This window comes from Lagopus leucura, unplaced genomic scaffold (genome assembly GCF_019238085.1).
Source record: "Lagopus leucura isolate 7727_CA_CO unplaced genomic scaffold, USGS_WTPT01 Super-Scaffold_54, whole genome shotgun sequence".
Taxonomy (NCBI): Eukaryota; Metazoa; Chordata; class Aves; order Galliformes; family Phasianidae; genus Lagopus; species Lagopus leucura.
The window spans coordinates 3888378-3902606 of NW_024962251.1; the positions used below are offsets into that span (position 1 = coordinate 3888378).

Sequence of the window (14229 nt, forward strand, 5' to 3'; positions counted from 1 at the left end):
CACTATTTGTTGCATATACATTGGGAACTTTGATGGAAGCTAAGATTTCTTCTGATCTTTAGCTCTTTAAATGTTCTTTACTGATCTTAAGATCACTTAGCTTTTCTAGTACTCGTTCGGAATTGTGGGTTCAAGTGAATTGATTCAGGACGAAACTTTAGATTTGTGGCATGAATAATTAAAATATATTTGTAGTTAATATATCCCTTTTTTTTTTTTTCTTTTAATATTCCTTCATTTGTGAAAAAGTATGCATTTTGTCTTGTTCACCACTGCTTTGTAAAGACAAACAAATCCTAATCCCCATGGTTAGTAGTGGAATTACCTTCACTGTCTTCCGGCTGTAGGGCCCATAACAGTCCCACTCAGATATGAGTTACCAGAGATCAAATCGAGGGGCTACCTGGGACAGGCATAACCTCAACTGCTACATGATTTTGGGTTGATGTTGTCTCTCAGTAACGTTGAGCTAAGGGTAATTCTTTGTAATGCAAAATCACTATGCCATGTTGAGAATTGTTTGTAATGAAGGATGCAGAACACCACCTGATGATGCTGTAGACTCCCTGCAGGTCTTTTGCTCTGAAACCTGGAGCTACTTAGAACTGAGGCTCTCTGTCACCAACCTGCTTCTCCTCTTTTCTCCCTGGGACAGTCAGCTTGAGATTTGGCAGCAGAAGCCAGATTTAGGCTAACCTTTCTATATCTGGTTTTCTGAGTAGATGTGGTTTTCTGAGCAGTCTTAGTTATTTATGTTTGCCAGCATAGCATGTGTAGCATGACTGCCTTTGTAGCTCCGTTTCTTGATGTAAAAATGAGTAGTTTGAATCAAAATGATACTGTATGATGGAATGTATGATTTAGATGTTCTTGAACACATATGTGGCTTCCTAAAACTAAGGCTTAGTCTAAAAATGAAGACCTTGGCCACTGTTTGTAGGGTAGGGAACTTGAAGTTTCAGAGGATAAAATGCTGACTTTTAGCAAGAGCTACTGTACTGCTGTGTACAGAGACCTGCCCTCCAGTGAGTCTGTACACGTAGAAGAGTAAGGCCCTGAGTTTAGATCTGAGACCACTGGAGCAATTTTGTGTACGTATGTTTTGTTATTTCTTACCACTCACGAGACCTGTTGTGGTCATTCTAAAAACAGACTTCCTAGGATTCATGTTAAATCTCAGCTTTTGGATTTTGTCCTTGAGAATTGTGTGAATGTTCTTGGTATGTGGGGGTGAGAAGGAAACTGGATTTTAGTGCCATCTACTCAGTTATTCCAGCACTTTTGAAAGGCAGAATGCAGATTGAGGAGTGAGTTAAGCTGAATAGAACAAAGAGATTTATGAACTGTAACCACAATTTAACTCATTCTTACTCTCTTTTCAAAGGAGTGTATTCAGAGGATAAAAGTAAAATTTTACTTCTATTGAGGGTAGAAATGAAATGAACTGGAAGAGAAAAATGCGTGTTAGGGAGAATCATTGTGTAGTTTAGTTTGTATCCCTGTTTTCTGAAAGCTGTTAGAATTTATTTACTCCATTTAACCATCCTGTTCATATTTTTAAAAGAATGAATGATAATAACAGTTCTCTGTCACAATAATTTCAGTGAGAACACCATCCACAGAGACGGCAGGATTTTGGACAAAGCAGGGTTTTTGAGCTGGTTTTCTTGCTACACCTACCGGAGCGTAGGTCAGCCCAGCCATGCAGTCCACCAGTGTGGTGTTTGCAAGAGCAGTGACTGCAAGACCAGCTGGCCAAGCTATGCACATGCATTTGTAAAAGCTTTTTTTATTAATGGTGGAAAGAAGTAGCAGATCACAAGGAATTGACAACTGAAAGCAAAAGCTGTTGGTGTATTTAGAAAGAGCGTGGCTTTGTGGCTGTGTTTGTAAGCATGCTAGCTACAGCTCAGACCAGTTGAAGTTTGTGAACCAAGAGGAGAACTATAAGAGCTGGGTAGCCAAAAAAAAAAAACACCCAACAACCATCATTCAAAGGCATTGTCAGTACTGAACATACTTCACTGCATGATCCTGTCACTCTGTCAGAATTCAGCCTCAGTAGATGCATGAGCCAAAGGGAGTTCCCAACCTGCTTTAAGGACTTGGAAGGTCTGAAATAATGGCAAACACTGTGATTCAGTGACTGGCTAGAAAGGCACTCCTCCATGTTTCACCCATCCTATCCTTTGCCCTCCACAGGCAGTGCTTATGCTGTCCTCTTTCCTGTGCTGTGTATCCATGCAGGGGATCAAAGAAATGTACTGGGGTGAAAAATCAATGGTCTCCTTAATTATTTAGTTTAGTACTCAGCCTTATACGGGTTTTGAAAGGATTATATCCACTTAGGCCACATATCACAGCGGACATGGTAAGAGGACAGGAACATGAAAGGCTAAGAGTTGAAGTGGAACAGAACTTTCCAGAAAGAAATTACAGCCATACTTACTCTTGCATGAAGATCAGTCTGTAGAAGGTCATAACCTTAAGTTCTTGAACAACGGAGGAGTAAGGACTGAACTTCAGTATGAACTAAACCATCAATATTTTGTGATTTCTTTACTCTTTGTAATTCTGAGGAATCCTTTTTTCAGCTGACATGAAGCTGTCTTCTATAGCAAGGACATATTCCTGTTTGGATTACTATGGATGCTATTACAACATAGACTTCCAATAAGCAAGTAAGTAGGAGGGTATACTAGTACCTCTCCAGAACTTCTGATGAGATGTTAATTCCTGTTACACTTCTGAAAGCCTCTAGAATGACACTGATTGAGAAATGAGCCCTCCATTAATACAGAAATGTTTGTTCCTATGGTGAAAAGCATGCCTAACTTGTTATAATGAAGTTTACGCCTAAGATTTATCCTCTGCCTTGCTCCTTAGACGCAATGGAGGGACTTCTTCAGTCCTGTTTATTGTTTTCCAGTTTAATCTCTATGAAAATCTCTGTAGTTTGGCAGAGTCATGAAGTATGATTCTGTTTCTTTTGTCAGGCATTGCAATGACATTAATGTAGAGGTTTTTAAGCAGAAGCCGATCCAGTGAAATTACTGTTTGTCAAATATTACAGGAATACATTCATTTTAAGGGACCCAGCTTTATAGACAGTTATCCATTATATTCTGCTTTCCTTCTTCAAGTGTTAAGCTTAGAAATAAGGCAGTAGGAGAAGGGGAAGCAGTTACAGCTCCAAATCAAATAAGAATTGAGTAAAAATCCTTTATTCCACTGAACCTTGATTATTAAAATACTGCTTGTACTATATTCTGCAATCTCTTACCATTGTGGTTTTTATTAATCCCAGGAAACGACTTGCTCTTTTTCTTTTTTTTTTTTTTTATCTCATGCACGAGCGAAACAAAGGCTTGCTATTACATGTAAAATGGATGTTGTTGTATATTTGGGAAATGTTTCTGACTATGGGAAGACTTCTTTACAGTCAGCGCTTTCCACTGAGGACCTTGAAGCTGTATTGTTCTCATGGTTATCATATAAGCATTAATGTAAGGCAATCCTGGTAGCTCTATAGAAAAGCGAGGAGCTTGAAGAAACTCAAGAGTCCTTCTGTGAGAGGACTTGAAGCCAAATTCCATATTTTTCTAGAGATGCTGGGATTTTTACCACCACAAGAAATAGCAAATTCTTGTCCTCAGGCATCACTTAGCTTCCTTTCACTGAATGCTACCACTTACTATTGTTATTTTGCACATTAATTAAAATGCTCTAAGTTTTCAGCTAAGTAACATAGAAACCATGGACAAAGGCTGAAGCAGGACTTTTTTTTTTTTTTTTTTTTGTTAATAATGTTGATTCTTCCTGAAAACATTCACTGCAGAAATCATGGAGAAACTATACAGGCCAGCATCTGGAAAACCAAGTCACTGTTCATACATTTCTATGTAGCGTCCATGGGAGCTCACTTTTTATGAGCTTAGAAGATTGTTGAGAATAGGATAACATGTAGAAAAGGATACAGTGACTTTTAAAACCTAGTTCCTGTGTTTGTACATGGTGCTTTTTCGAGACGCTTCCTCAGTAACCCAAACTTGCTTTGATCCATTTTCCTTTCTCTTTCAACTCTGGTAAAACCATAATGCAGGTCTATATTACATGTTAGTAAGGGTTGTTGTCCTTTTGCTTGTTGTGGTTTTATTGTTTGGTTTGTTTGTTTGTGTTGCCCCCCCATAAAGAAATGTATGAAGTTTCCACCATGAATTTGCACAGCATGATTGTACAGCAGTTTTTTTTCTTATGATTAAACTTGAATTGCACAAACTTGTGCAAGATATGTGGGATATTATTCCTATTTATTTTGATGTTTTTTGCTGTCTAAATAGGAAAGGTGTTTTAAGATTTCTAGACAGGCCATTGTGCACTCAATTGTTCTTTGTACTTTGCTGTGTTACAAGAACTAATTGTAATGTAGGATAATAGTTGCTCTCAGTCAGGAGACTGAAAGTAGAGAAAGTATGTATTTGAATATTCAAAAGGAAGAATAGTATGTATGGTCCTCTATTTAAAGAATATTGTGCCTTGTATTAAAACTGTATTAAATTTGATAGTCAAGTATGAAGCCAAATATGAGAAGTCTACAAAGTGTTGGTACTTAATGGGATTTGGATCAAATGTGCTTTTCTAGAGGCTGCAGATGACTTTGAATCAGACCATACAAGTGCTCAGAATGAAAGCTTATATTTTTGGAAAGGAAAATATAAAAGAAAATGAGGATGCAGAGTTGATTTTTCAGACAGTGTCTTGTAGGATAGAACGCTTACTGTGTCTTTGATGCTGGGGAGGTCATGTTTCTTCACTTCCTTGGCGAATAAAATAGGAATTGTGTGAGCTACCTTTCTGCTGAAGGCTCGTGTTGTGCTCATTAGAGTGCTCTGATGAAAAGCATGTGATTGCAAACAGTGTCATGTAACATTCTTATGCCTGTGATTTAATAGAAACTGTATGAAGAAATTATACGTTGGGTTTTTAACTCAACAGTGACTCAGACAGGGTGGTGGTGATGTTTTGCTTATTTTTCTGTCTGTGTGGGTGGTATCTGTGTGGGCAGGACTGGTTTATGAGCTGATTTGGCGTACCTGTTCACCAAACTGTATCATTCAGGCCATGGAATATTCTCACAAGAGTATTTTGTGTATACTTTAGAAACGCACTTTATCATTTGAAGGAATTGCCCACTTGAGTTGCCCATAGAGGGACAGCTGTAAATTAGTGTTACAATTCAGAAGTGAATCTATCATGGGTCAGAAGCCAGTTTCTGTGGCCTCTGACATCAGTCAATTTAAGTCCTTCTGGCATTACTGGGGTATGAAGACTGTTAGACACAAACAATGCCAAATAAGTAATCAATAGTCAAGTTTAATTTTATGTGGAAAGGTGGTGCGACTGTGCCGATTTCAAGGAGCTATAATCCATTATAGCCAATACAGCAGCATTATTCACAGCATTTAGTCACTGAAATAACCCTCCCAAGACCACTTTAGGTAACGAAACTGTGAGCATTTCTCATTCTCCACAGATGAGAACTGTCATGAAAGTTAAAATGATGGCAGGCATGCCAAATTCCATCGTCAGTGCTTTAAAAATCTTGAAGTTTTGCTCACCATTTGTTGCTATCGGATGGGTTTACTTTTGATAAAGCCATACGATTTTGAAGCAATATATTTCCTTTCAAAGTCTATCACTACGAAGTTTTAATTTGTGATCCAGAATGGAATGACAGACCTCTCATCACTTGCTGAGTAAAACACAATGCTGCAACATGCTGGAAGTCCAGTGGTGCGTGAGTTTCTCCAATGGTTCCATGATTCAGCCCAAAGCAGAGGCCATCCTGCAATTAAGTACCACTTCATTGCCTAAACCGTAAAGATACTTTTAGAGACTGCAGACTGTCGCTAAAGCTTTTCAATTAGCATAAGCCTTTGAAGGATCCAAATCTAAAGTGAGTGAATCTCAGCTGAAAATCGGGTACTCTGCTGAAGCTCAGGCTGTTCTTTTGTCCCTTGTAAGTAATATGAAAGCTTATTTCTTCCAGGAAAGTAGTGGTGATGCTATCTGTAACTGTTTAGAAATGCTTGGTAGCTGGGTGCTGTAGTGGGAGCAGTAAGGACACAGCATAGCATGCAGGATCCCAGTCCATTGCAGAAGTGAGGGGGAGGTGTAAAAAAATTGTGTTTTTCTTAATTCATTTTGGCAAGCTTTTGAGTGAAGAACAGAGTTAACTAGATAGCAAATATCCTCACAAAACTGCAAAAAGTGATTTCAGAGAACTGATTCACTGATCTTCATCATACTCTTTATTATATTTTTTTAAGTGAAAATGATTGAGAAATTAAATACACGTGTTCCCAGCTTTGCACAGCTTTCCAGGATATTTTAAGACAGAGGAAAAATAGATCAACTCATAGTAGGCATTACAGTACGAGTTTGACATGTACAGTCCAGAGTAGTAAATATGTTTTTTTATCAGGTAAATTTGCAGATAAATAAGAGAGGTGGCCTTACCTTTTACTACAAGATGCTGAACATAGGATTCTCAGTGCAGGAAATTCACAGGCAATTCTCATTTATTTTCATTCCTCTTGTTGTATTAAAGCACATTTTATCTGACTGCATAGTAATCTTATGTTATTAGCTGTTGAGTTGTGTTAGACCATGATGTATGTATGCTTCTGTGAGCAATTTCACCATTTGATTCTTGGTACGTAGAAGACTTGAGACAGTGAGTTGTTTGGTGAGTGTTTTGTTACTTCTTCTGTGTTCACTGTTTTTCTGCAGTGAAAGTTTAACAGCAGCGAATATTATCTTTTCAAGATGTGTTTTATTTGTTACACAGCTAGTTGTTTTAAATAAAAATGTTGTGTCATGGTGAATATTTACACGTGAGGAAGTAGCCATGTTAGAGTGCCATGTGCATTACACTCAAAAGAAGTAGTGACCTGAGCTGTGAAACTCCTGTTTGACATCCTTACTGCAAACTGAGACGTTGGCTCCATGCCATCTCAAAGTGTGCCAGTCACCAGCTCAGTCTGAGCAGCAGTAACCACTGTCCTTCAAAAGGCTTTTAAATAAACAGCCTGCTGCCACAGAGCATCTGAAAGCCGGAAGTTATGGTCTTTGCAACAAACTGTAGGACAAGGCTGTCTCTTAAAGCACCCTCATTTCCTGCTAATGACTCTTAATTTGACTATTAGGAGGCTGGCCTTCCCGGCCTTTGTACTTCATTATTTCCAGACTGTGCAGGAATACTACATCAAGGGCCATGTCAGGTGTGACAGTGGCTTCCCTGGGGTCCATCCCTGCACGTCTCATGTTTTGCTGACAGAGGAAGAATGACTGCTTATAAACTCATGATTGAAGTATCTCTGCAGGGTGGTGTAAAGATGTGCCATCAGTGAAAGGAAAGGGCAGCTGGTTTTATTTAATCTTCCAGCTACTTGGGGGAGGATTTTCCATGTTGCTTACATTCTACTCTGTGGAGATGGGGTCTAACACACTACAGTTCTCCTTGCCTAGGTATGCGCTACTTTCTTCTGGTGAACCAAAAAAAAAAAACCTTTTTCAAGACCTTTCTGCCTCTCTTGAAAGCTTTAAGAGTGCCTTCAGAGTAATTCAGTGCTTTCCATGAACAGCTTAATGAAAACAGTAGAGCACACATAATCCCATGAAGAGTGTTCATTAGACACTGATAGGGTAGAATGTTTATAGTGCTATGAAAATTTAAATCAAGGGCCACAGTCTCTTCTCACGCCTCTTATTCTCCACACCCTTCTGCATCTTTGTTGCTCCACTTTGGACACTCTCTAATAGCTTTACATCTTTATATTGTGGTGTCCAGACCTGCACCTAATACTCAAAGTGAAGCTGCACAGCACAGAGCAGAGTGGGACAATCCCTTCCCTCTCCTGGTGGCAGTACTGTGCAGAGGCAGAGATCCACCATGCTGGCTGTTCCCCTGTAGAGAAGATAAATAGAGCTATTAAGAAAGTGTCAGCTTCACCATTGCTTTTTAATAGTTTTACACAGTCTAGTAGAAAATTAAAACCATTGTTGAATTCCCGAGGGTGGATTAAGTATGATAAAAGACAGAGATGATAATTCCTTAATACTTAAAAAAAAGAAAAAAGAAAAAAAGTATAAAAAATATGTTGTTTATGTTTTATGTTTTCATCAAGTTAGAGATTAGTATTTTTTAAATCTGGCTTATTAAATACTTTACATTTGCTTTTCAGCTTATAATTAATAGAAAACGATGGTAAAATGATAACAAACTGGTGGGTCCAAACTTGAGCTTACCACTAATGTAAATCATTTCCATATCCTTAGGGACATGAAGCCTTTCGGGAAGGCTTTCAAGTGGAAGAGCTAGTAGACTGCTTTGAAGTCAACGCGAACTTCTGTGACAAAAAGAACCTGGAGGACCTGTGATAGGGAGCAAGTGTTTTCAGATACCTGAGCTAAATCTTAGCAGTGCTTTTCTGCCATCTGCTGCAGAGCAGAAGATATCAGACATGTCAATAGCACTGAAGCAAGTCTTTAATAAGGATAAGACTTTTCGTCCAAAACGCAAGTTTGAACCTGGAACCCAGAGGTTTGAGCTACATAAAAGAGCTCAGGCCACTCTGCACTCAGGTGTGGACTTGAAAGCAGCTGTACAGTTGCCCAGGGGAGAAGACCAAAATGACTGGGTGGCTGTCCATGTTGTTGACTTCTTCAACAGGATCAACCTCATTTATGGAACTATCTGTGAGTTCTGCACAGAGAGGACCTGCCCAGTGATGTCTGGAGGCCCTAAGTATGAGTACCGGTGGCAGGATGACATGAAATACAAGAAGCCTACAGCGCTGCCGGCACCGCAGTACATGAATCTCCTCATGGACTGGATTGAGGTGCAAATCAACAACGAGGATATATTTCCTACAAGTGTAGGTAAGTGCAAGGAAGAATTGTCAGTTGCCTTTCATTCTGTGCACTAAGCATGATTCTTCCTGACCTCACAGAGGCTGTGGAGTCCAAGGCTTTGTAACAGCAGGTGGGGGAGGAGGGTGTTTTGCCAGAATGGTCTAAAATGTATGAAATGTTAACTGTGTCTGCTACATCTGATGGGGTTTGTTAGCCTAAAACATTTTCATTTGAGCCATTTGTTCTTGGTAAGCTTCTGCTTCTCAGGTTATTCACTACAGGTGGTGACCATTTCATTTTAGCTTGCTGAAACTTAGTCATGTTTGAATTGCTTTACACTTTGCCTTTGAATGGTATTTCCCTTTGGAAAAGTGTACAGCACTATGCAGCACAAGGCCATGGACAGTCAGGAATGCAGTCAACTATACCGTCCTACCCTCTCATCACTTCCAACACTAAACTGATGAATTAGAAAGTGAGTTATTCCCCAAATTACTGTACTTTAACTAAAGAGCCCAGGGAGGAAGCTGCTAGAGAGAGCACGATTTGTCTTTTGGTACTGTTGTTAGCTTTTCTGGAGTGTGCAAATAAATGGAAGTATTGTTGCTAGAATATTTTCCTCTGAATGAGGAAGACTTTGTGGAGGAATGCCATTGTATGCATTGTATGGTGTAGAGAGCCTAAATCTTTTGCTGTGGTTGCAGCTAATGAAAAGGACAAGATGCTGTACCTGAGCAGTGTGAACTTCAGTTTTATTTAATGAATCATCACTTCTTTCAAGTAGGAAAGCTAGGAGCTTCCTGTCAGAAATGTGAGATGTAATATAAATATATGGATGAGTAAATAGCAGAATATTTTGCAGTTTATACAGTTAGGAGATGGTACATCAAGAGGCTGCATGTATTGGTGAGCTTTGCTAACCTTTGAAATAGCCAATTCTTGGCCTCGTCTGCTCTTTGTTTGAACAGACTTGTGGCTTGTTTCCCAATCCTTATCTCTTTTCTGCACTAACAGGTAGAAAGAAGACAACAACTATGTCTCTTAGGCTGTAATTTGCCAGTCTAGCAAAAGCAGGATTTCAAAGGAAGAAGCATATACATTTTGTATAGTGAAGAATAGGTCTGATTTTGTAAAGCTTATTTGCTGTGAAAGATTTTTGGAATTGAGTGTAGCTTAGGAGTGCAGTTAAATATGTGTTTTTGCTTCCATTGGTATTTTTTCCATGCTTTTGTTACACCAAGTTTCCATCTTCCAGTCTTCTGCTGTGCCACCACAGTGTGTATATGCAAAACAAGATTTGTGGCCTGAACACATACATGCTGATGAGTTTTACTAAAACAATAAAAAAAACCCCACCCAAATAATACACAAGGTTTCAGCTCCAATAGCTCTCCTGTGTATGTTTTTAGTAAGATACACCTAAGGTAAACCTTCAGGATAAATGTGAGTAACAATAATGCTTAAATATTAAATAACAGTGGTGGTTTGAAACCTTGATCTCATGATTCAGAAGTTGATGCACACTGCAGCGAATTTGAAGTTCTGTGCTCTCAGTGAGTCCCTGAGGAAGCACCTAGAACAGTCAGAGGGAATTCTGTGTCAGAGTAGCTCCAACACAGTGTTCTGTAGCCTCAGCAGCTAGGAGAAGTCCCTGGTAGTTCGGGGGCCCATTTCTGGATGAGACGCTTTGCTCTTGAGGGAATCTTTCTAATCTTTCTAAATCAGTCCCCTATCTATAACGTGGAGATGGCACTACCAGCCTGTACAAATGCTGCATATTATGCAGTTCAATGAGATGTGGTAGCTCAGCATGAATATTGTTCCATGTTTTACTCTTCACAGTTGGTTAGAGAGTGAAGCTTTGTTACTGTATTGGATACTGTTTGTTCTTGCCTGTTTTGCAGCAGCCTTTGGTTATTTAACCATAGGGTCTCTGTTATGTTTAGTATTAATGCAGATTTGCATTCAAACAGATAATTGGCAATGAAAATTAAGATTGTTCATTCTTCAAAGTAGTAGAAATAGATCTTGAAAGATGATCTACTCGAATGACAGAACTTAGTATGCCATTACTAGTAGTATAGCAGTATTAAAGCATCGTATCTGGATGTAACTTGGAGATTAACTTATTGTGTTAAATCTTTGTGGCATACGTAGAGAATTCCTCTGGAAAAAGTGTATGTCCAGTGGATAGGATTTCAGCTGACCTTTCCACTAGTGGATGAGTTTGCTTAAGAGATCTAGGAGATTTATAGGAGCTGTTTGTACCATACTTTTCTCAGCTTAATCCTATTGCCCTCTTTTATTTGACATAATTCATGCAAACCACTTAAAAAAGGGATAGGGAACAGCCCAGCTTGGTGGGCTTTTGTTTTGGTTCTTCCCTCTGTGGTTAAAAGAAAAAAAAAAAGCAGAACAAGTGAGTTGAGTTATAAACAGTATACTACATTTAACACAAATTCCTCTTGGTGTTTACATTGACACTGTAACCTCTAACCTATGACTACTTACCAGTCTGTGTGCTTCCTGTGGTCTGGCTCCTCTTTGCTTTCTGTGGTCATTCTGGCCTGCTCACTTACTGGTAAAGAGCCCCTTCTCCAGCCACCCTCCTGCTAATACCGATCTGACAGGCAGGAGAAAAGGGAGCTGGCATGGGAACTGAGGAGCTGTTAAGTGAAACTGACAAAATCAGGTGCTTGAATATTAGGGGCTCTTTTTTCTTTAAGGCAAAACTTCAAAGATTATTGGAAAAACAGAGTCACAGCCTGTAGACAAGTTTTACTGATTATGACCTTGTTCTTATTTAAATTATTACCCATTTCTTTCATCCATTTTTAGGTGGGTTTAATGCATGTTAGAGGCTAGCAGCTCTGCGAACATGTTCTACGTGTAACTAGCCAGCTGCTGTGAGCAGTGTGAGACCTTTTTGGGAAAGGAAGAACAGGATGGGGGAGAGTTTGCTCTGTGTGCTTGCTTAGGCCATGCTGGTGAAGCTATTGATTCTAGTTTCCATCATGGCTTATTTAGTGTGTTGGGGTTTCAGTTACCAGATACAGCTACATCAGATCCATGGCTTGAAATACAAAGGTAAAACAGAAGACGGAGATTTCTGCTAAAATAAAGAAGCACATGGGCTTTTCTGACTTGATGTAATAAAACTCTAGCCCTTGAAGATAAGAAAACAGTGAAGGCTGGGGGCACAGAGTTTATGCTGTCTCCGTCCTTGGGAATTTTAAAGATCAAACTGTGTAAAGCTTTGAGTGTCCTCATTGGATCTCATGGCTGCGTCAAGCAGGAAACTGGGCTGCAGACCTCCCAGAGTCCCTGCTAGCCTGAACTGTCCTGCAATATGTAATTCTGATTTCAGCGCTGACAAGCTGCTCAAGGAACAAGAGCTGAATTGATTAGAAACTGATGAAGCAGCTTAAGAAGGTGCAATTTGGCATTTAACTGAAGTACAAAATCACTTCTAAGCTTTGAGAGTTTGTGTGGAATAGGATTTAAAAGTATTAAATTACTGTAATCAAATAGCCTAGTTATGGCTGGTCAAAAGGACAACATTGTCTTAAAGTGTTTAAAGCCTGGAACTTCAGCTGAAAACTTAATATATCTTTAGAAATATGTTGCCTTCTCCACACTTGTGAGCTCATGAGTTTTGGTAGCAGGCAGTTCCAAAATTTATACATGGAGCATAAGTGTACTGCTTCTTCCTAGAGAAGAACCCCATACGTCCACACAGTACATCTCATCTCTAAAAGCAGACCAGGACTGTGGGGCCTTCTAGCCCTTTTCCAGAAAAGGGTTGCAGGTGACTGGTGCTGTGAACAAAGACTACTGTTGCTTTTGTTTTCCCAAGGAATGGAGAGGTGTATGAGATTTTGGTAGCATGGTGTTAACTGGCATTGGCTGGTTTTCTTCATCTTTTGCAGCCACTGCAATTGCAGCATCTAGGGTCTGACATTGCCTTTGCACATGGGCCCTGCAATAAAAAAAAAAAAAAAAAAGTGTAATTGCTACAGCTGGCTTTTTTTCCTCCCTCCCTTTCTCTTGCTTTCTCTCTTGCTTTCTTTCTGCCAAGCTTTGCCAAGGGTTGACAGGATGGGTCAGATGGCTGGATGTTAGCTGGTTGTTCAGTCATGGCTGGTGGATAGGTATAGCTGTAGATTGACAGCTGAAGTCAGTTATAAATTCCAGTCACTCCTTTCTTGCTGATTTTTACATCACTTTGATCAGTAGTGGATTTGGGCTAAGGAAGACATTTGCACTGTAAAGCTTTTCTCCTTTCTCCTATTGCTTCCTGTCTATGGTCCCTTCTTCAGCAGGGGCAACCTAAACAACTGAACAACTACACAACTACATCTTTTGTGTAAATGAAGAAAATTCAACAAGACAGGTTATTGCATCCCAGTAGTTTTCTCTAGTCGTTGAAGTGTGTGAATTCTGTGCTTATTTGTATGTTGCAATAAAGTTAGAGCAGTAACACTTGTTTTTAGAAAGTTTTGTGTTTGGAAATATATGTGCCTGAAAAATAACGTAGATATTTTATATCGTGTTTATATGCCCAAATCTACTCTTTCTCTTCCTTTTTAGCTCTTAGGGTGATTCAGGACCTAGCAGATATTTCTCTGTAAAGTAAACTGGCAGATGAATATGCCATTTCAAAAGTACTGTCAAAGACAGTTGATAAACATTGTGTTGTCTCTGTCTGCATGGTGAATCTTGCCATCTGCTTGATAGATAAATATCTGGCCTTTTAAACATTGTTTCTTTTTGCTGACAAATTTTTCTTTTGAGCAATTTCACTCTGTTTTTGTTTAGTATCTTAAACGCCTTTTTTAGCCTATGCTTTTATAAGAATAAGGACTAAATCCTAGGAGTAATTTGGACAATCTTCAACCCCAGTCATTACTAATTACTCAGGGTAACAGTAAGGAGTCACACAGATTGTCCCATCAACCTTCAGGAAACTTGACTTTCCAGCACACTGAAATAGCACGTGCTATGGACATTACTTGAATTAACCTCTTGCAGGATCTGCACCTTCACCACCACAGCTTCTCCTCTATCTGAACTTGTGACCTGATCTCTTTAGCAACCTTCACAGCATGGCTAATGTCTGTTTGGTCTGTGATAGTGGGGTTGAGCTTGTGCTGAACTCAAAGTGTGGGAAATTTGATATATTTGAATGTGCTTTGCCTGGGAAAGTGGGTTTTGTAGAAGTGAGTTCCGTCTGCATTCCACAGCCTTGTGTGCATTCCTTTCCTTGATGAACAGGGAAAACAGCTCCTTATAGAACCCTTATAAAACAGACTT

At 39.4% G+C, this 14229-nt stretch overlaps 1 protein-coding gene across 6 annotated transcripts in view; it reads left to right on the top strand.

Moving 5' to 3' along the window:
* The window catches only part of MOB3B (MOB kinase activator 3B), an 86599-nt gene that overhangs the window by 28101 nt on the left and 44269 nt on the right, over window positions 1-14229 (top strand). For all 6 annotated transcript variants that reach the window (XM_042874056.1, XM_042874060.1, XM_042874074.1 and 3 more), the window contains one exon: window positions 8341-8943. In XM_042874056.1, the coding sequence (XP_042729990.1) occupies window positions 8526-8943 (418 nt within the window). In that variant the 5' untranslated portion in view covers window positions 8341-8525. The remainder of the gene's footprint in view (window positions 1-8340; window positions 8944-14229) is intronic.